At 38.4% G+C, this 23,760-nt stretch overlaps 1 protein-coding gene across 1 annotated transcript; it reads left to right on the top strand.

Moving 5' to 3' along the window:
• Positions 1 to 299: 299 nt before the first annotated feature.
• Positions 300 to 19,663, top strand: LOC306868221 (MICAL-like protein 2; the record flags this gene model as incomplete). Its single annotated transcript, XM_079414304.1, has 16 exons — positions 300 to 442; positions 1,373 to 1,421; positions 3,121 to 3,262; positions 4,173 to 4,498; positions 4,738 to 4,868; positions 5,029 to 5,538; positions 6,088 to 6,296; positions 6,649 to 6,727; positions 7,272 to 7,435; positions 7,524 to 7,619; positions 14,449 to 14,547; positions 15,463 to 15,565; positions 16,442 to 16,515; positions 19,178 to 19,292; positions 19,433 to 19,479; positions 19,578 to 19,663. The coding sequence occupies 16 exons, from the start codon at positions 300 to 302 to the stop codon at positions 19,661 to 19,663; spliced, it is 2,373 nt and encodes a 790-aa protein (XP_079270430.1).
• Between the last annotated feature and the right edge of the window lie 4,097 nt (positions 19,664 to 23,760).

Consider the following 23,760-nt stretch of genomic DNA (forward strand, 5'->3'; position numbering starts at 1 on the left):
AAAAAGCAATTAGCGTTTAATTATTGATGATTTGAGGCTCCTCCCCCTTCATTTACTCTGTTCCACAGGTGCAGTAGTTGCTCTGCTGAAGTGAACAGCTCTGAGGAGACGCCTGTTACAGCTCATATCCGCTTCATTTCATTGGGACTTCCCGCCGTGTCTCCCCTCTCATTTTCTTCCAAGCTCAGTTACTTCGTCGAACGCGCTTTTTTTTTTTTTTTTTTTTTTTTTTCTTTTCTGTTATTTAATAGACTCTCTCTGCCGTGCGTTTTGGTATTAAGTGAGTGCTTTTGGAGAGGATGGCGGCTATCAAGGCGCTTCAGCAGTGGTGCAAGAATCAGTGCGAGGGATACAGAGATGTGACCATCAGCAACATGAGCACCTCTTTCAGAGATGGACTGGCCTTCTGCGCGCTCATCCACAAATTCAGACCGGACCTCATGTAAGAGTCGTTTATTTCTAAATTGTCACTGATTAGGATACAGAAGTTGTCCAAGACTCTTTTTTTTAGATTTGTGTAAGGTAGCCTACCAAACAAGTCTTGATGAGGATAACATTGCGTAGCTCAAAGATGTTATTTGTCAAGCATCACGAGTTTTAAATGGGATATGGCATTTTTATACGTTTATTTAGTGCTGTACTATACCCAGACATTTGTTTCAGTTGGTTGTGGCCAGGCTAAATAAATAGATAAATATATGTATGTGTGTGTATATTGTGGAGCTTGTTCACTACTAGAGTCATTTGACTTGAAATGGACCTGCTTTCATTAAATACATCCATTAAATCACAATCCCCTAGAAACCAGTTGCAAAAAGGAAAAAGTTAGTTCTGGGCTTTATAATTATTTGTTTACAGATGAGTGAGTAAAATTAAGTGTGAAAATGTATTATTTCTAAAGCCACTGTAATTCATTATGCTGCAATGGAATTAGGACCGCATACTCTTCCGGGATGTACTACTTCACTTTATAGAGACTACATGGGATATTTGTATGACTCATTACAGGACTATTTTGAATGAACTAATAGAGACAAGAATAAGTGAAAATGGAGAGTAATCATAGGATCCAAGATTTACACTTTCCTTTATTAATTCAAGTGACACTACATTAACATTTAACCCAAAATCTTGATCACAATCTATGGGCATGTTGGGTCACCTGCCCATACTGTATACACTCACTATTTATTCGTTCTCAGCCTCATTTTGTTTTTTAGGCCTACTAATGTAAAATTGTAATATTGTTGGTTTTGTGACCTTTTAAAAACTGTTATTATTAAACTTTCATCAGCTTACTTTGGCATCAGCATTGTATTGTAACTTTTCTCATGGTATCTATCTGGTGACTCATGTTCTTGTTTTCTTGCAGAAACTTTGAGTCCCTCTCCAAAGACAATGTTTATTACAACAACCACATGGTAAGTTATTCTGTTTGACCTGGGTGACCCATAGCTTGCGTGTTTTGCCGTTAGTTTTAGCTGTATCCTGTGCATTGTGTTTGCTACAGTCCCGTGATAATGCACACTTTTGTCATGTTGGCTGGATGTTTGTTTTTAACCCAGCCCTATGTACTTATACTTTGTTTCTCGCATATTGACATGAAGAAGAGCACTTAAGACTCTCTTCTTTCAGCTTGTGAAATGCATGTGATCTAATGTTTGCAGAGTTCTTAAATGGATGAGACTTGTTGCTCAGTAAAAGAGCTTATTTATGGGTCAAGTCTTCCAGCCATAGCTTTGGCACAAAGATATATTTTAGTTTCTGCAAACATTACCTTGCAGTGACCCGTCTAAAGTTTCAAGCTTGTACTCTGTGAACTTGGTAAGAGGGAAGAATATTGTCCTAAACCATCCAATTTTATTTTTCAGGGCTCAGTTTACTTTTTTCCCCAGTGAGTAATTACTACACAATTTAGATAGTTTCCACACTTATGCTTTGATCATTTGATCTATTGTTCACAGGCAACTTGTAATTTTCAGTTTATGAACTTTTCTACATTGGTAGATTCCAGATTTGCAGAGAGAATATTTGGTACATTGGCATGTATAAATGTTTGTATAATTGTTAATTTAACTGTCTGAACCAACAATTTTCTTTCTGATGGTGTAAGCTTTACATGTAAGATTTAATTTGCATTTGAGGGTAGGGATGCTGTCCGATCAGGACCAGTGACCTAATTATTTTTCATCCCTGTCAGATGTGCCACAACTGGGAATTTTTCTCCTAAATGATGAGCTCTTCCTCACGTTGCTTCCTTGGAAACTGTAGATTACAAGCCACAGACTCTGAGATCTATTACAAACCCTCACCACTTCTATAGACGGCACTCAGCTGTAGTTTGAACCCGAGCTGTGTGGATTCTGTCCAGTTAATGCATTATACAGAAGGGTGACAGTCATCCACAGGGCACCTGATCCTCTCCGTCAAGATTAACTTACCTCTGTTCTACTACTGCCTTTACAAATGTTCATAGTTCATCTGTGAATTTAAACACCAAAGAATATGGTGCATGTAAATGTCGATACTTCTACCAGTGTGCTGTTTAAACCCAGCCAGTATGTACTTGAAATGTTTTTCATACTGTCATCCCCTCAGTGCTGTAACACAAAAGAGAAACAGGAAGTTGCAGCTGCATCATGGAGAATATGCCTTCCCTCCTCAGCTGTCCTGTAAAATTTAATGAGTGTGTCCAGGTCAGTCCTAAACAATGGCCTGGTATCTCCCTCTCCTATCCCCGTTCCCAGGCTGCTGCGTGCACAGGAAATGTGCTATTCATTATGTGCTCCCTGCCCGGGCCGTCTTGATGTGGAGCCAGATTGTGCTGCTTACTGGCCTATTCTATTTCTGACGTCTTCCTTTTTTGTGCCTTGTCTGTGTTTACAGTTAATTGGCCAAGTGCCTTTCCCCTAGAAAACAGTTTCCACAGCGTGATATCAGCGGCCTGAAACAATCATATGAGGTCATGTTGAATGAGCATGTTCAATGGTTATAAACGCAGGGTGTTTGTCTTTAGTCGTTGTGGTCGTCAGATTGTGTTCTGTATGGATTCATCCTCCTGTTATGTGGTGTTGTAGCTGTGAACTTAATGGCTGATTTGTGTCATGTGATGTGCTCCAGGCGTTCCGTGTGGCTGAAGATCATCTGGGAATCCCAGCTCTTCTGGATGCAGAGGACATGGTGGCTTTGCCTGTCCCAGACAGGCTCAGCATCCTTACATATGTCTCACAATACTATAATTACTTCCACGGCCGCTCGCCAAGTAAGACTGTGTTTATCCACCAAGACCGTGTTTGAGTAAAAAGGCTTTTACTTTTATTTTTTTTTTTTTTTTGTAAGGACATTGTCTTATCTGAATACTGTACTATGTTCAGAATGTAAAAGCACTAGAACACACACTATTTAAAAGTAAAGCGTAGTATGCAGAATGTGAAGCATGTATGTTGCCACAAACATTTCTAACAAGTATGCAACAGTTACAAGACCTCATTACATTGCATGTTTAACTCTGCTACCACCCAATTATCCCTGAATTTTTCTATTTATTTCTTTTTAAACTTTGTGTAAAAACTTTGGACCATTGGATGAAATGAGTCAAGCTGTGTGTTGCATTGTGGAATACAGTATTTATCTTAAAGTGATCCACCGTGTATTGCACATCTTGTCTAGGTATTCTACACTGTAAAAAAACAAACAAATCCTTTTTTTACTGGAGGAAAAAATGGCAGCTATGGTTGCTAGAACAATTATTTTGAAAATATATAGAGAAAATTATACACTTGCAAATGCATGTTTTACAAGTTAAAACTGTAATTTTTAACTGTAAATTAAAAATATTTTAATATGGTAAATCCAACAGTTCCGTTTAGCTGAATTAAGACCACTCTGCAACTAAAATCTGTTTTGTAACTACAGGATAGTTCGCCCTCATGCCATTCCAAACCTGTTTGAGTTTGTTCTTCTGTTGAGCACAAAAGATACTTTGAAAAATGTTGGTAACCAAACAGTTGATGGTAGCCATGGACTTCCATAGTATTTTTTTCTGCACTATCGAAGTCAATGGCTACCGTCAACTTTGCTGTATACTGCAGAAATAATGTTGGTGTGTGACTGCTTTATCTAAAGTATTTGTATATCTTAGTCTTTCTTCTCAATGGCTTTTTTTCCCTCAGTCGGGGGAGTAGGAGGTATCAAGCGGCACGCTGAGGACTCAAAGGAGGTGCCATCAGAGAAGAAGAATCTGCCTGTGGTTGCCAAAAACCACAATCTTAAAACAAATACAGAGAACCGTCCTCCTCAAACTGAAATGCCAAAAAATATCAGAGACAACCTTCCTCCATCTCTTAACATCCAGAAAAGTGCTCCAGAGAAGCACGTTGTAGCTACTCCAGCTCAGCAGACTGGCACGGACTGGCAGAAATCTCCAGGGCCAAAATGTGTGCCGGCGCCCATCATGCCACTTGGAGCGAGATCTCCACAACCACACAGAGATGCTGAGGTGTCAATTCCGCTTTCCCTTGATTATTCAGTTTCAGAGTGATTTGGTCTAATAAAAATTAATGATTCAGTTATGTTTCTTTTTAAGCTTGCAGAGAGATTTGTCTTTGCTTACGGTTTAATTTTTTATATAACTTAATTTATAATTTATAACTAATTTATATTTAAATTATCTATTTTATGTAAAAAAAAATTTTTTTTATTTATTATTATTATTATTATTATTCTCCCCTTTTTCAGAAAACTGTTTTGGTGGACAGTTCAAATAAAACCGGCACATTAAAAGGTGACTGTGCGGTGTGTGGAAATCATGTACATCTGGTCCAGAGACACCTGGTGGATGGAAAACTCTACCACCGGAGCTGCTTTAAGTGAGTATTCGTTCGTGGTGCTTGGGAGCCATCACTATTATTTTGCATAAGTATTGATAAGTATTCAACTTTAGCATGTACTGTGACTGCAGTTTAGTCCTTTTATTGCCTTGTAACAACTAATGTAATGCAACGATACTTTTTTTTTTTTTTTAAACAGGTGTAGTGTATGCTATGGCACACTGAAATCTGGGGCATATAAACTGGGAGCAGATGCTGGCTCACTGGTCTGCACTATTCACCAACATGGCCAAAATGGCTTCAAGCCTACAGTGAAGCCTCTCAAGAGCAGTGGCTTTACGCTTGCTGATTTGGTGGCCAAATCTGACAGTGGAGATCAACCATCTTCACAGCGCTACACCTCTGTATTATCTGCCCCCATCAAAGCTGCGCCCAGACCAGTGAAGCTCAGTCCCGTTCTGCAGTCATGGACTGCATCTGCTCAGAGGACTCAGGAAGCCAGGCAGAAGTTCTTTCAGTCCGGTGGTCCAGCAGCAGAGGATCGACCCACAAGACAGCAGTCAGGCCACTCAGAGTCCTGCACCAATCAGAACACAAGATTGAAGATGGAGGAGAAAGACCAAACCAGTGCCCAGACAAACGGAAGACTACTTGAAGGAAACACAAATAACAACAATGCGCTTAATTCTGACCCAGGAGCACAGAGGCAGTGAGTGTCTAACGAGTGATTACTGTCATGGTTTACAGCAGGGTGTGGCCAGTGTCGATCCTTTAACTGGGTTTAGAGACATTAAGAATACTGTATAAAGTTTTAATGAATGCTTGGGGAGAAGTGTTTTGGAAGCAAATATCATTCTATAGTTCACTGCTATTCAAAAGTTTGGGATCGTTTAAATGTTTTTGAAGTCTCTACAAATACAGTATAAAAAGTGCAAATGAATATTGTCCAGATAGTATTATAGAAAATAACTTAGCATCATTACACCAGTCTCCAGTGTCACATGATCCTGTTTCAATATTAAAACAGTTGTGCTGCTTCATGTGTTTTTTCAGGAATCTTTGAATAGAACAGTCAAAAGTACAGTATTTAAGTGTATTACTGACTCATTTGATTTGATGTGTCTTTGCTGGGAAAAAAATACAGAAATCTTAGTGACCCTAAACTTTTAAACGGTAGTGTACAGCTGGTGCATCTATTGTATGTATGATCATAGTGTGAATGCTGAATGTATGTGACACTTGTTACCATCTCTCCCAGGCTAAAAATCAGATGCACTTCTGCTGAAGTCTCTAGCTGGAGGCATGCGTTACTTGGACGAGATGCAACAGGAAGGAGCTCATATCAGGCCACATCAACCAGCTCTGCTATCAGCAGTAGCGGCATGAACTCCAAAGAATCCCTCTACCTCGGTGCCATCAGCAAGGAGCACAGCAGACCTCCATCCCAGCTGCTTTCTACTGCCAAAGGTGGTGTTCACTCACAGATGACCTTTGCTCTTATGGATTGTTCTTTTTTTTTTTTTTTTTTTTTTTTTTTTTAAATGCTTTCTAAAGGTCGCATGAGAAACATTAGCATACGCAATAAGACGAGAATATAGGCAGGAAAGAGGTTAAATTAAGCCATGGGTCAGCATCCATTGTTTTTCATGTAGCCCACAGGAATAAGACTGAATCTTATTCCTGACTGATAAGACTGATTTCCACCCTGTAGTATTTTTGTCTTTTCAGTTTGACAGCATGGCTTCGAATGGCATAATTTGATATTGTGCAGCTTGTGCTTTTTGTTTGCTGTAATTTTCTTCTCTTCTCTCGGCTTCAGCCAAAGATGTTCAGAGCTGCGAAGCCCCAACTGACTGGAGATCAAAGCCAAAGGCAGCTCCAAATGGACCAAGACTCCAGTAAGTTCGATCAGCCTAGTTATCCCTAATGCTTTCTAATCCACACGAGGGGAAGCAGGCAGAGTCACTCGGGTGTGAGCTGCAATGACACTTCAGAGCTGGAGTACTGACAGTGGGGCCTTTCATGTATCCATCCTCTAGCCGGCGGATGCCTCCTGCCTCTCCCATAGTGTTTGACTGCCTCAGAGTGCATCCACTCACACTATCCCCAGTCCTCACCAGTCCCAAGGAGTGCTGCGCCTAAACCAACCTCCCCTGAAATGCTATGCTCTTACTTTGAGTTCCTCAGATGATCGTTTTTTTAGCTTTGTTTGCACCTGCTGTATATAAGGTGAGGGCCTGCTTACTGCATGTTGGTATAAAATGATGCTTTTGCGTCTTTTGAAGGTTGTAAATGTAACCTAGATTATAAAGTTTTACAAAAAATATGTAATGTTTAATTCAATGTTATTTGCCATTACTTTGTAGGTTTACTAGGCATTTCTGAGTGGAAACTGTTTCACCACAAATTTTCAGTGTAGTAAGGTTAGTTTGCTTTTGATAGATCTCCAGATAATGCCAAGGATATCCCGTTGACTTCTGGAAAAAACGAAAGTGACCATTGTTTGACAGCCCAAAATGCTCCAGCCGCCTCCAAATTTAACAACTCTTGTTGCTCCATCAATGTTGCCCCGAAGCCCAGAAGGGAACAGCAGCAGGGTACCTGTGGTAAGCTGGTCTCATCACTATTAAGAGCAAACTTGTTTCTCAAATACCAAATACTGACTGAAGTTTACTCCCTCTTTCACCCGTTTAGGTAAAAACGGACCATGTACATCACAAGGCATCTCTGCCCCTCTCCAGCCATTCAAACCTGTTGTCTTCTGTTTGGGAGAGACCTGTGGTGTGCAGGGTAAGTCCAGGCCCACATCATCAGTTGTAGCATGGTAAGATTCGCATTTATGATGATCTTATTCTTCTGTCCATAGGTTCTAAACCTGACTGTTCCTTGTCCTCATGTATCTTGCCCTCTCAGACATGTCATAAACCTTCATTTCCAAAACAACCTCGCCACGGGTCGGTGATGTCAAGTAAGCATGAAATTGCAAACATTATTTCTTTAAGTTTAAATAAATTCTTCATCTGATACTAAGTGTGTGTGTGTGTATATACACTCACCTAAATGATTATTAGGAACACCTGTTCAATTTCTCATTAGTGCAATTATCTAATCAACCAATCACATGGCAGTTGCTTCAATGCATTTAGGGATGTGGTCCTGGTCAAGACAATCTCCTGAACTCCAAACTGAATGTCAGAATGGGAAAGAAAGGTTCATTCAAGGTGATTTAAGCAATTTTGAGCGTGGCATGGTTGTTGGTGCCAGACGGGCCGGTCTGAGTATTTCACAATCTGCTCAGTTACTGGGATTTTCACACACAACCATTTCTAGGGTTTACAAAGAATGGTGTGAAAAGGGAAAAACATCCAGTATGCGGCAGTCCTGTGGGCGAAAATGCCTTGTTGATGCTAGAGGTCAGAGGAGAATGGGCCGACTGATTCAAGCTGATAGAAGAGCAACTTTGACTGAAATAACCACTCGTTACAACCGAGGTATGCAGCAAAGCATTTGTGAAGCCACAACACGCACAACCTTGAGGCGGATGGGCTACAACAGCAGAAGACCCCACCGGGTACCACTCATCTCCACTATAAATAGGAAAAAGAGGCTACAATTTGCACGAGCTCACCAAAATTGGACGGTTGAAGACTGGAAAAATGTTGCCTGTCTGAGTCTCGATTTCTGTTGAGACATTCAGATGGTAGAGTCAGAATTTGGTGTAAACAGAATGAGAACATGGATCAATCATGACTTGTTACCACTGTGCAGGCTGGTGGTGGTGGTGTAATGGTGTGGGGGATGTTTTCTTGGCACACTTTAGGCCCCTTAGTGCCAATTGGGCATCGTTTAAATGCCACAGCCTACCTGAGCATTGTTTCTGACCATGTCCATCCCTTTATGATACCATGTACCCATCCTCTGATGGCTACTTCCAGCAGGATAATGCACCATGTCACAAAGCTCGAATCATTTCAAATTGGTTTCTTGAACATGACAATAAGTTCACTGTACTAAAATGGCCCCCACAGTCACCAGATCTCAACCCAATAGAGCATCTTTGGGATGTGGTGGAACGGGAGCTTCGTGCCCTGGATGTGCATCCCACAAATCTCCATCAACTGCAAGATGCTATCCTATCAATATGGGCCAACATTTCTAAAGAATGCTTTCAGCACCTTGTTGAATCAATGCCACGTAGAATTAAGGCAGTTCTGAAGGCGAAAGGGGGTCAAACACAGTATTAGTATGCTGTTCCTAATAATCCTTTAGGTGAGTAATATTAATATATATATATATATATATGTATGTGTTGTCACGATACTGGAATTTCTAACTTCGATACGATACCTTGAAAAATATCGATATTCGATACCATTTTCGATACCACGGAGAAAAAAACTGCCACAATATTAAGGGGGTAATTTTTTTTAATTTAAAGATAAATGTAACAAGTCGAGGACATGCGGTATATTTTACATGAACAAAAAAATGTCTTGAGGTACTGCACTTGTTGATTTATTTATTAATCTTTTATTTATCTTAGTTAAATGTTAATTGAAACTAACGTTTACTAATACATGTACTAATTAAAATCCAAAGTTCTATTTGTTGATATTCTCATTTGCTTCATAACCAAAATATTTCCAGATATAGGGCCCTATGAAATCCGTTTTATTTTTCCCCAAATTCAGTTTTATTTTTTTCTACATTAAATTTTTTCCATTTTAATTTTTCTGGATTCCGTTTTGTTCCGTTTTAATTTTTCTGGACTTTTTTTTTTTTTTATGGTCAAATTAAATGCTATTAATCTAAAAGCATGTCTAATTCATTAAAATCGTGAAAATTATACAATTTAACGTTTAATTTATTAAAAGTGTAACAAAAATGACACGTTTAGGGCCGTATGAAATGTTTTATTTTTTTCTCACCTTATGTTTTATTGTTACCAAATTCTGTGTTTTAGCATGTCTATTATTTGAATGCATACAAACAATTTTTATTTATTCTTACAGTAGCCTTATGAAATGTTTTCCCCCTCAGAAATTCTGTGTTGTGTATTTAAATTTTACTGGATATCAGATGAAGGCATAAAACTATTTTAATTAATTTATATTTGAATTAATGATAATTAAACATTTACATTTTTGGCAAATGGGATAAAGGGGATTTACTATTAAAATTAAAATATTTTGTGATTATTTCTTTAAAAAAAAATAACAGTAGTAGTAGTATGTACATTCTACTAAATAATAGTAATATAGCCTATTTCTGGCACGTCTTTAATAGGCTAAGTTAAACCGAACTTTTATTTTGACGGGTTGCCGTGAATACTTTTAAAGTTCTGTGTGTGTATGATATGACGCTAGTTTTACTCAAATTAAATGGTAAAATGCTCGTAAAGTGCCTTTCAGATCAGTTCTGGAGATATTGTTGATGTATTTATGTCCTCATTGAGACGGCAGACGCTGAAATCACCGCGAGCGCCACATTAGTAAACAAAACCGCACGTGCAGCACATTCACACAGAGACGCGCAGAACATGCAGGATTCATATTTAAATCCACTTTTGCAGCTTAATATTTACAGATACTAGTCCATATCGCGATTTGATTTGTGTAATGACCTACTTTTGATTAATTCATCCAAACTTTGACAAATTCCGTGACATTCCGCGTTAAACTGTAAATTCCGTTTTTATGACTGGATTCCGTGGCGTTCTCTGCATCGCGGAGATCATAGATCCTACAGATAGCGCTCCTGCTGTGTTCTTTAACAACCAGAGCAGTCATCTTTCTATTCGCTTCACTTTTGCTATTTAACCAGAGCGAAGGAGACGAGTGCGGTCACGTGTGGTGCTTGTCCACGCGCCTTTGGAGAGAAGTGAAAGTGACAGCTCGGCTAGTATCGGTGTATCGATACTTCTTTAAATTAATATTGGTACCGTTCAGATATTTCAGTATCGATATTTATCGAAATATCGATATTTTTGACAACACACACACACATATATATATGTATATGTGTGCATATATACAGGTGCATCTAAAAAAAAATTAGAATATCATGAAATTTTTTTTTTTTTTTTTTTTTTTTTTTTTATTTATATCAAAAAGTGAAACTTTCATATATATTTTAGATTCATTACATGTAAGGACATTTTCAAAAGGTTTTTATTTTGATGATTAGAGCTTACAGCTCATGAAAGTCAAAATATTAGAATATTTCCTAAGATCAATCAAAAAAAGGATTTGCTGAGCAGAAAAGTTCAAGTTCTTTAAAGTATGTTCATTTATGCACTCAATACTTGGTCGGGGCTCCTTTAGCACAAACTCCAGCATCAGTGAGGAATGTCATGGAAGCGATCAGCCTGTGGCTCTGCTGAGGCGCTATTGAGTCTTCAGCTCGTCTGTATTGTTGGATCGACTGTTTCTCATCTTTCTCTTGAAAATATCCCATAGATTCTCTATGGGGTTCAGGTCAGGCATGTTGGCTGGCCAATCAAGCACAGTAATATCATGGTCAGCAAATCATTAGGAAGTGGTTTTGGCAGTGTGGGCAGGTGCTAAAGTCCTGCTGGAAAAGCAAATCGGCATCTCCATAAGGCTTCTCAGCAGATGGAAGCTAAAGTGCTCCCAAATCTCCTGGTGGACGGCTGCATTGACTTTGGACTTGATGAAACACAATGGACCAACACCAGCAGACGTCACAGCACCCCAAATCATCACTGACTTCAGAAACTTCACACTGGACTTCATGCAGCTTGGATTCTGTGCCTCTCCAGTCTTCCTCCAGACATTGATTTAAATTTGATGTAAAATTTAAATTTATTTACATTTACATTTATGCATTTGGCAGACGCTTTTATCCAAAGCGACTTACATTGCATTCAAGTTAGTTTTTACATTTTATCAGCTCTTGCTTTCCCTGGGAAACGAACCCATGACCTTGGCGTTGCTAGCGCCATGCTCTACTATTTGGAACATTTACTACAGGAAATTTATCTGAAAAGAGGACTTTGGACCACTGAGCAACAGTCCGGTTCTTTTTCTCCACAGCCCAGGTAAGACGCTTCTGACGTTGTCTCTGGTTCAGAAGTGGCTTGGTAGCCCTTTTCCTGAAGACGTCTGAGCGTGGTGACTCTTGATGCAGTGACTCCAGCTTCAGTCCACTCCTTGTGAAAGTCTTACAAGTGTTTGAATCGGCTTTGCTTGACAGTATTCTCAAGCTTGCGTTCATTCCTGTTGCTTGTGCACCTTTTCCTATCCAAATTCTTCCTTCCAGTGAACTTTGCATTTAATATGCTTTGATACAGCACTCTGTAAACAGCCACACCTTTCAGTAATGACCCTCTGTGACTTACCCTCTTTGTGGAGGGCGTCAATGTTCGTCTTCTGGATCACTGCCAAGTCAGTAGTCTTCCCCATTATTGTGGTTTCAAAGAACAAGAGATGCCCTGAATTTATACTGTAGAGATGATCGTTTAATGAAACTCAAATATAAATATTGTAATATATTGAGATGCTGGATTTTGACTTTCATGAGCTGTAAGCTCTAATCATCAAAATTAAAACAAACTTTTGAAATGTCTTCCTTTACATGTTATGAATGTAAAACATATATGAAAGTTTCATTTTTTGTAATAAGTTACTAAAAAATTCAGTTTTTCACTATTCTAATTTTTTGAGGTGTGTGCATGTGTGTGTATATATGTATGTGTGTGTGTGTATATATATATATATATATATATATATATATATATATATATATATATATATATATATATATATATATATATATATATAGATCTCTTACATCTTACTTTAATGCTATATTATTAGTACCTCTTTATTTCTTTTTTTTCCCAATTTATTATAGTCAGGGGTTTTTTTTTTTTTTTTCACAAATTCAATAAAGACCATAGGCGGATTGACCAAGCCTCTGTTTTCCATACAGGTAAAGAGAATAGTTGTGGACTATTATTTCAAACCTCTTTTGCATGTTTGATGTCCATTTAGTCAGATTTGTCCTTCAGCTTTTCATATACACTAAAAAGCAGTATTTTTCACTTTAGGTTACGACAATGGAAATATTTCATCTACAAACAGCTTGCTGCATGAAACAAGCTTGCCTACTGTAAGTTATTGCAGAAGTTGTAAACTAATCTCAGGAATGTATAATAGTCTCAGGAATATCTCTTCTAAATTAAAGATGTCCTACCCATGGTTTTCATGGTTACATTATTTATCTTTTCAGATGAAGCCTTGCTACATCACACCCAGTGTTGGTCATCTTACTTTAAAAAAGTAATTAGTTACAGTTACAAATTACTTCTCCCAAAAAGTAATTGAGTTAGTAACTCAGTTACCACACTGTAAACGTAATTAGTTACTCAGCAAAGTAACTGTGGCGTTATTTTTTATGTTCTATAACGCTGTTACGTTCTATAACATCTTTAACGTTTATATTAACTGATTGAAGAATAAAAACACTATATACAGTATTTTAGAGCATTTGGTATTTATTTGAACTCAACAGATTGCAGCCTGCCATATGATGCATAGAAATAAAACCATATAGAAAATAAATATTGAAAATAAAATTCAAGTGCAAAATTAAGACACACAAATGTAAACAACAGAACACTATCCTACTCTTAAATATTCCGTAAAGTAACAAAATTAAATATTGAAAATAAAATAATATTTACATACTTTGCATTCAAGTACAAAACCAAATACCCAAAAAAGTAAACTTGGGTAAAAAGAAACAAAGGAAAATTTGGCCTTTAAGTAGTGCAATTATCTGTACTGTACTGAATATTTACGAGTTGGATAGTGCTCTGTTCATTGCACAATAAACAGAGCACTATCCAACTCGTAAATATTCAGTACAGTAACAAAATTAAATATTGAAAATAATATTCAGCTATTCACACACTTTGCAATCAAGTGCAAAACTAAGACACAACTGTAAACTTGGGTAAAAAGAAACAAAGGAAGATCTGGCCATTAAGTAGTGCAATTATCTGTACCTGTATATTATTGCACAATAAACAGAGCACTATCTAACTCTCAATGTAGATTAACTAACTAATTAATGGGTTGATGTAAGGTGCTTCATTAGATTTGAGTTACTTGATGCAGACGTGGATAACGTTTTTTCCCTGGGCATAGCGTGCATGTTACATACACATTCTTGCCTTTAATTTTCATGATTGAGAAGTAGTGCCGGTACTTCCAGTTAGAAAACGCTACCTTTGAATTTCCCTGGCTCGTCGCCATTGTCGCGGTCTTGTGTGTTTAGTGGTAGTAAGAGCGTGCAATGAGAGAGCGTGAGCAGGGCATCCGCCCACCCAGCCAATCATCATCGCATTTGCAACGGTGACATCATCCCCACCACTGCTCTCTCCGGGCAGCTGATGTGTAGCCAAAGCGTGACACCTCCTCGCGCTTTATTCAACCAAATTGTAGTAACGCGCCACTTTACATTCTCAGTAACGATAACGGCGTTGCAACGATGGGAAAAGTAATTAATTAGATTACTCCGTTAATGAAAAAATAACGCCGTTAGTAACGCCGTTATACTTAAACGCCGTTACTCCCAACACTGATCACACCAGATCAGATCTCAAAAGAGTTGCAAGACATTGAGAACAAGCTGTACGATCTGGAAAATGAAGGGGTGGAGTTGGAGAGGAGGCTTCGCATTTACGAAGAAGGTTTGAGATTAGATGTTACAATTTAATGTAATAGCAGCATTCCGTATTACTCCCAAGTCGAAGTCTCTATTGAATTTTAAAGGTTCAAAACATTTTTCAAGGTTGTTTAGGACAAAAGCTTGTTGGGACATCAAATGGATCTTGAATTGCAACTAAAGGAACATCTGGAGAGTTTTAGACAGCATGTAGCAGCCTCATGTATATGTATATATGTGTGTGTGTGGTTCATTGAGCTCTGCGAGTCGCGCACTCATTCCAAACCTGTTAGCTGAGCCCATCCACCTGGGAGTCGGAATTCGGATGTAGCCTTTAGGGGAAGGCTGTGGCCAATAAAGGGCTCTCTATTCCAGTTGCCAGGGCCAAATGAGGCGAGGCGCAGGGGAAGCTCCCTCTCCTCCTGAGGGATGCTGGGATGGAAATGGAGAAGCGGCGGTGGGCTGCAATGAGAGGCTGCTAGCTGAATGGGGCAAGGGCACTTGATTGGCTCTTTTCAAGGTCACCATGGCACAGTAACATCATCTCCAGACTCGCTGCTCCAGTCACCTGTCCTGCTGCTAGCAGCCGGTGGGATTTCATAGAACCTGACTGCCTCTCGGTCCTACCAAAGCCGAAACCACCACTTGATCAAATTAAGTTTGTGCGCGCGCATGTGATTTGTACTTGTTTGTTTTTTTTGGGGTTTTTTTTGTACCACCTCAAGGCAATGTCAATGGGAAAACATGCTTTTTAGACCGTATTACAGTGCTCTATTAGGCGACAAATAGAATTCAATCATAGCTCAAATAGAGGTTGAAAGTTAGTATTTGGAGATGCCTGTCTCCAGAGCACTTTAAATTGTGGCTTGAGGTGGAGTGTCTCTTATGAATGGGGCAGTTAGGACCTTGCTGTCCTTTGTGACATTGGACTGTTTTACAGAGGGTCATGGGGACCTTCTGATGGATCCCTTGATGGTGGACTGGTTTAACCTGATTCGGAAAAAACAAAGCTACGTACGGAGGGAGTCAGAGTTGATGTACATGTAAGTTATCCCTGGACTCAGCAACTACTGTTTCCCGCTTTTTGTCTAGCAGCTATTTCTGGATGCAAACACTTTCAGAATGCTTAAAGGGATAGTTTACCTAAAAATGAAATTACTGTCATTACTCACCCTCATGTCGTTCCAAATCCTTAAATCCTCCGTTCATCTTATCTTTGGAACACAAATTAAGATTTTTTTATGAAATCCAAGAGCTTTCTGACCCTCCCATAGACAGCAATGTAATTGCAACAATCAAGGTTCAGAAACTTAGTAAGGACATTGTTAAAATAGATCATGTGACATCAGGGGTTCAACTGTAACTGTGCGAAACTACAAGAATACTTTTTCTACACAAAGAAAATAAAAACAACTTTATTCAACAATTTGTCTCCACTGCGTCACCCTGGCACCATTTTGGAGAGGATCACATATGTAAACCATGTATGTTGTTCTGTGCCACGCCAAAATGGCACTAGGGTGATGTGGCGGAGACATTGTTGAAAAGTCATTATTTTTGTATTTTGTCCACAGAGTATTCTCATAGCTTCGTAAAATTACGGTTGAACCCCTGATGTCACATGGATTATTTTACCGATGTCCTTGCTACGTTTCTGGACCTTGATCATTTGTAATTACATTGCAGTCTATGGAGGGTCAGAGAGCTCTCAGAATTCATCAAATATCTTACTTTGTGTTCCAAAGACGAATGGAGGTCTTATGGTTTTGGAACAATATGAGGGTGAGTAATTGATTACATAATTTTTTTGGGTGAACTATCCCTTTAATTAAAACAAAATAAGCAATGGAGAAAAATAGCCATTGTACCTAGATATTCGCTCTTAAACCAGTCCTTACAGCAGTCTCGATCTTTTTCAGAGCAAAAACGCAAGATCTGGAGGAGCAGCAGCCTGGAGTCGAAGGAGAGCTCAGGAGATTGATCAATAAACCAGGTGAAAATTAGCCAGGGTAACTAGTGTAATATCAATATCGCTCAACTTTTTTCCCATTAGAAATAGACAGGAAACATAGCTATTGATCACTTCCTCTAAAACAATCTGTTTATGCGCATTTTGAAGTATCGCATAAGAAACGAGTGGTGGAAATGGCAAATTTCGAATGAAAATCCCTTAATTTGCAAAGTTCTTACGCTCGCTTGAGATGGTTTTTGACTTGTGTGAAAAGAGTTAATGTGAAGAATGGGAGATTGAAACACATTTGCCAAATAAATGTGACTTTGCACTATGGGAGGGCATAACCTGACTAACCAGCGGACCGATCTCGTTGCACAGTATCTGAAATGTTATGGTCATTCTGAAATGCCTTAGCAAAGTCTATCGTCAAAGTAGTTTTATAATTGCCTCCCTCTGAAAGCAATGATCGCATTTGTTTCGTCTGCTCGCTCTGGGGCACAAGCTATTTATTGTAGCCTATATGGAAATTATTATATCCAGTGGCTTCTCCTACATTTCTGATTGATATTTATTGCCAGTTTATCAGGAAGTGGCTTTTTTTTTTTCTTTTTCTTTTTTTAGAAGAATCTTCCAGTGCTCATGTTGGATTAATTTCCAGCTGGAAATGTTGCTTTTTCTAAATAGGGGAGTGGGGGTTTCTAAAGTGAAATTGTAGAGCATTATTATTATTTTATGTGTGTATATATATGTATGTATGTGTGTGTGTGTACAGGTGCTGGTCATAAAATTAGAATATCATGAAAAAGTTGATTTATTTCAGTAATACCAGTCAAAAAGTGAAACTTGTATATTAGATTCATTCATTACACACAGACTGATATATTTCAAATGTTTATTTCCTTTAATTTTGATGATTATAACTGACAACTAATGAAAGTCCCAAATTCAGTATCTCAGAAAATTAGAATATCAATTAAGCCCAATGCAAAAAAAAAAGATTTTTAGAAATGTTGGCCAAGTGAAAAGTATGAGCATGTACAGCACTCAATATTTAGTTGGGGCTCCTTTGGCCTGGATTACTGCAGCAATGCGGCGTGGCATGGAGACGATCAGTCTGTGGCACTGCTCCGGTGTTATGAGAGCCCATGTTGCTCTGATAGTGGCCTTCAGCTCTTCTGAATTGTTGGGTCTGGCGTATTGCATCTTCCTCTTCACAATACCCCATAGGTTTTCTATGGGGTTAAGGTCAGGCGAGTTTGCTGGCCAATCAAGAACAGATGGTCCTTAAACCAGGTACTGGTAGCTTTGGCAGTGTGTGCAGGTGCCAAGTCCTGTTGGAAAATGAAATCTGCATCTCCATAAAGTTGGTCAGCAGCAGGAAGCATGAAGTGCTCTAAAACTTCCTGGTAGATGGCTGCGTTGACTTTGGACCTCCAGAAAACACAATGGACCAACACCAGCAGATGGCATGGCACCCCAAACCATCAATGACTGTGGAAACTTTACACTGGACCTCAAGCAACGTGGATTATGTGCCTCTCCGCTCTTCCTCCAGACTCTGGGACCTTGATTTCCAAAGGAAATGCAAACTTTACTTTCATCAGAGAACACAACTTTGGACCACTCAGCAGCAGTCCAGTCAAGACGCTTCTGACGCGGTCTCTTGTTCAAGAGTGGCTTGACACAAGGAATGCGACAGCTGAAACCCATGTCTTGCATACGTCTGTGCGTGGTGGTTCTTGAAGCACTGACTCCAGCTGCAGTCCACTCTTTGTGAATCTCCCCCACATTTTTGAATGGGTTTTTTTTTTTTTTCACAATCCTCTCCTGGGTATCTTTAATCCCTATTGCTTGTACACTTTTTTTTTTTTTTTTTTTTTTTTTTCTACCACATCTTGTCCTTCCCTTCGCCCCTCTATTAATATGCTTGGACACAGAGCTCTGTGAACAGCCAGCCACTTTAGCAATGACCTTTTGTGTCTTGCCCTCCTTGTGCAAGGTGTCAATGGTCGTCTTTTGGACAACTGTCAAGTCAGCAGTCTTCCCCATGATTGTGTAGCCTACAGAACTAGACTGAGACCATTTAAAGGCTTTTGCAGGTGTTTTGAGTTAATTAGCTGATTAGAGTGTGGCATCAGGCATCTTCAATATTGAACATTTTCACAATATTCTAATTTTCTGAGATACTGAATTTGGGACTTTCATTAGTTGTCAGTTATAATCATCAAAATTAAAGGAAATAAACATTTGAAATATATCAGTCTGTGTGTAATGAATGAATCTAATATACAAGTTTCACTTTTTGAATGGTATTACTGAAAAACTTTTGATATTCTAATTTTATTATATATAAATGTATTTATTTATTTATTTATTGCCTTGTGGGTTATATTTTTACTCTTTTGGTTGCTATGGCAAGTGTGCATTTAGAAATTGGCACCAATTATAAATTAAGTTTATTCTTGGATCTCTTGTGACGCATGGAAGCAATTCTCAGACATGTCCGTGCTTCAAATCATCAGTAATGATTGTGATTTTTTAACAGGATGTGAAAAGTGATGCAAAGTGGAATTGAAAAATATCAACTAATCCTATTCTATAATAAAGGGTAAATGTAATGGCGGTATTCGTTCATTTTGCACTTGCACTCTTTATAACACCTGAGGAGAACCCATAATATGTGTGTGTGTTTGCATATTAGAACATGTCAAGACTTTGGATGAGAAGAAGAGGGAAACCCATCTGTTGAACAGACTGATGAAGATAGTGAATGAAAGGAACGCCATTGTTGAAGGGCTGGAGGAGGACCGGATAAGGTAAGTCCTGAGGAAACACCACGTTTCACTCTCCATGTCAAATACCATACTTTTAAATGTGCATAATTTTTCACTTGCATGCACTATTTTGCAAAAGTTTGCAAAAGCACATTTGTGAATGTAATACGTCACATTTTAAGGGAGGAGGAAGAAGATCAGCAGTTGAATGAGATGATGCAAAGACTGGGTGAGAACTTGGGTTCCTCTTGTCATTTTTATCTTGGTCTCTGCTGCTTCAAGCAAACTTAACATTTTGAACTTTTTTTTTTTTTTTTCTTGATGTAGGTCTTCAGAAGTTTAAAAACAAACGCAAGTTGTCCTTCTCAAGGTTGTTTAGACGGAGAAGTAAAAAAGCTTCAATGGGACAGTGAACTTGAGAGCTGCTGGAGTGAAGTGATCCAGAAGTTCTGCTGTAGCCTGTTGAAGTCCAGATTTTTCCAGGTGACATTAGATGGTTTAAAACAAAGTGGGATTAGTATAACAATTGTCAGGTGATTCAGTGAGTTAGAGTTCTTGGAGCAAAATAATGTTCCGTTTAAACACTTTTCTTTTGTTATTTTCACTTATTTGATTTAAGTAATAATACCAGTTCTATTCATTTGCTTTTAAGTTTTCAACATATTAGTCCTATATGCTTCTTTTGCCTTTACTTTAAATGCGTGGACTAGTTTGAATAATTATTGTTCAAAAACATTTCTTTTATTTTCCTGTCTTCCACCCCCTCACTTGTTCAGACATAAACCGTAACTTATATTAGCAGATAAACAAACAGATGCCCAAGGCTGGCTGAAACATGCTACTTGACTGTGATCCAAAAATCTGTGTAGAATCTTAATTTAACCCTAACACCCTAAAAAAATAATAATTGAACTGCTAAATCTAGAGGTCTTGAAGACGCAGTGCTTGCAGGGACCTGAAGAGGGCACTATGAGCTCACATGCATTTGCACAGGCAGAGTTTTCCAGTTTCTTATTTTATATTCCTGAGAATGCTAAATCAAGCTGGAGATTAGACGGCAGAGGATCTTGTGTGCTGGAAAGGCATGGATTATTGGTTTTATTCTCTTTTTAAGTCCTCTAACCTAGTTCAATTAAAAGTGTACCTCATTTCACTTATCTAAGAAATATAGGCTGTCCAAAGATGTCTTTTACAAGGTGTTTAAATGACTTAACTGTTTGAAAAACCTACAGAATTAATGTTTTAAAAGTTCTCTTTAGAGATGCTTGCAAATGGATGTGCTTTATTTATTGTGTATTTGACTTTTTTTTTTTTTTAAATGAGTTCTTTAATAAATCTTAATGAAGTTTCTTATATGTACCCTAAACTATTCCAGAGCTTTATTTTTTTATTTTAGTTTTATTTACTTGAACTGTCTTCATGCTCGATTCTCTCAGATGCCTGCATGTGAATTATATAGACCAAAAACGTTAAATGGAAAAGCCTATTTATGCCAAAATGGTCATAATAACTGAAATGCAGTTTATCCCAAACTTCCAGTCGGTTTCCTTCTCGTTCTGAATTAAAACGACTCGAACGTAATTGTTGTCCCTATCATCGCTCGTGCTGTAAAACGGCCGTTTATACAGCCATCATTTAATATGGGTTTTAGTAAAATGCGTTAAGATAATTTACTCGCATTTAATATCACGCCACTGCTTACAGGCCATCCATCCCCAATTTAAGATGCATGAAATTGTGATCATGAACTTGGAACACCATCTCTCTCTAGCAGAGGAGGATATTGGTGCAGAACGCCACGCGTGATGCGGGTGACAGTCGAGACTGAATACGTGTGATATTAGAGTTAATTAAAGCTTTGCGCCCCATCTCCTGCAAATGCTCGCACTCCTGCAATTAAGAATCAAAGGCGAGGGCTTAGTGTCAGGAGGGTGTCTAATACATGGTTTTAACAGGAATGGGACCTGATTTGCCAAGCTCCTAGCGACAAGCATTAACAACAGCCTCAAATTAGGCAGACATTAATATTCATAAGTAAAACAATTCGTCCTGTGAATGGCGGCTGAAATGAAATTCTCTGGCGTCCACGCCACCCGTGTCCATCAAAAGATGTCATTAATGATCAAGTGCTTAATGTATATGAGCCGTCTGATGAAATTGAAGGGATAAAGGATGCTGGGTTTCGACTTGTTTGGTATTTCAAAACCGGTCCGCCAGCTCAAATGCACCCTCGCTAACCTCACGCATGCGCGCTCGTCTCTCTTTTGGTACATAACTGAATGGCATTTACATATTTGCTTGATTAAGGCCAGCTAAGCGCAGGTCACTAACACAAAATGGATTTGAAAATGGAGAGTACTTAAGCCTTTTTTGTGTGTTTTCGGTGGAAAGTGCGTTAATGCGACGCGCACGGGTGGCATCGCAAGCTTTCATTGTAATGCAACGCGGTTTAATTGTTTAATTAAAAGCATACATTACACACTTATCTGACGTGTGGTTTATTATAAAGGTCAAACTCTGCTTGTCCAGCAGTGGCCAGTGCGCTGAGCTGTTTGTTCTCTTCCTGTAGGGGTGTGTGTGTGTGTGCGCGCGAGTGTTGCAGATATGGTGCTAGCGCTTCTGCCACTAGTCTGTAATTATGATCCTCAAGGTAATTTTATCAGCCTCATTAGCTCTGATGAGTAAACGAGAAGCGTGCTTCTAATTTATTAGCCATCCAGACTGGAGCCCTGGCTCTCATCAGAGGGATCATAATATTTGTATTGGGGAGCTGATATATTTGGTGTATCATCAGGCCTCAGGAAAGATTTGGAATTAGTAATTGCATTCTAGATGCTAGCCCTGCTTGGATAGCTTAGTTTGGTCTAGAGCAGTGGTTCTCAACCTTTTTGACTGGAAGGCCCCCCTGTACCTAAGCTTTTTTTTTTTTTTTGTACTGCTTTATTGTCAGTGCTGCTTTTTATCTTTTTTTTTTTTTTTTTTTAACATGGGATTGGCCATATATTAATTTTATAAATTTAAATTCAATAAGTCCAAAGGCTGTAATGCTCTTAGTTTACAATGATTTTTCTAGTACTTTGCAACTGAATTTAAATTATTTAACTTACAAATAGCTATTTCCCCAATCAAATTATTTTAGAGCTTGAAATAACTAGAAGAATTGGTAGCATTTTTAAGATAAGGTTCTATTTCTTAACATTTAAGCACTTTGTTTGTTTGTTTCATCTAAATGAACATGAATTAACAATTAAAGGTTTTATTGATCTTAATGTTGATTTCAGCATTTAATGCGTTACTGAAATCAAAAGTTGCATCTGTTAATATTTAATAGACCTGAGCTGACATGAACAAACGATTGTATTTTTAATCATTAAATTAGCAAAGATAAATACTGTAACATCTTGATTTAATTAAAATTAACTTAATTCGTTTAACAATTAAATTGAATAAATTAAATTGAACCTAATTGTAAAGCTACTTAATGTTCATTTAAAACAAACAACAAAAAAAAAAATCCAGAACTTCGAGGTTTTGTTTTATTTTCATAACTTTAGAGGTAAAAAAAAAAATCATACTTTTTTAAAATTTCTCTTATGTCCCAGTTTAAGACCATGGGAATCCTGGTTCATAAATTGGCAATGACAGTTTAGTGAATTAAAATAAGAAATGCATGAGCTTAAGTGTTGAATTATATCTTATTTGAAATCTTTTGTAGTATTTTAAGCCGTTTTGCGGTGTGCTGAGGCCACCTAGTGGGTCCCGGACCCTCATTGAAAACTAAACTGATTTCCACTGATGTACTTATGCCCTACCCAACCCTCCCAATTTGAGGTGTACATTTACGAAATGTGTATATAAAAAGCCACTCTTCTGATCACACCGTAAACTCCAGTTACCCACCCCAAATTATTTTTTGCAGGGAAAAATTCATTTAGTTTCTGTGTTATTTGGTGTGTTTTAAAGAGAGGGGATAATGTGCTCACAATTTCACTCTGCGAACATTTGCATTGAGGGGAAAATAAGCACGCTGGCTACCGGGAATGAGATGGAAAGTGCATGACTAGGAGACTTGACAAGTGCAGCTTTTCATCCATCTCAAATGAATAATTTTCCCTTCCCTTAAACATCCCTAATCCAAGCATGTTATCAGCGCCAATGCAGGATTCTGCCCGACTCTGCTCAGCGGCAAGGCAACTTTTCCCTTTTTTACACGTTTGCAAGAGCTCCTGCTCCTTACACTGGCACAGAGACTCGCTGCTTTATCCTTGCTGCTGGTTTTGTGGATCAGTGGAACGGGCCCCACAACAGAAGTGATACATATGGAAACTCTTCACAAATGCCAAAGTCTCTTTTCACCCACAATCTGAGCTGGCTCACTAGATGTCCTGCATTGGCACACAACTCCTGACAGAGATATCACAGTGCTGCGCTGAACAGAAGAGAAAAAAAAAAAAAAAAGTGTCATTTCATCTTGTATCACGTGTGGCAAATGCAAGAACATGTTTAGCGT

This window comes from Barbus barbus (assembly GCF_936440315.1).
Source record: "Barbus barbus genome assembly, chromosome: 4".
Classification (NCBI taxonomy): Eukaryota; Metazoa; Chordata; class Actinopteri; order Cypriniformes; family Cyprinidae; genus Barbus; species Barbus barbus.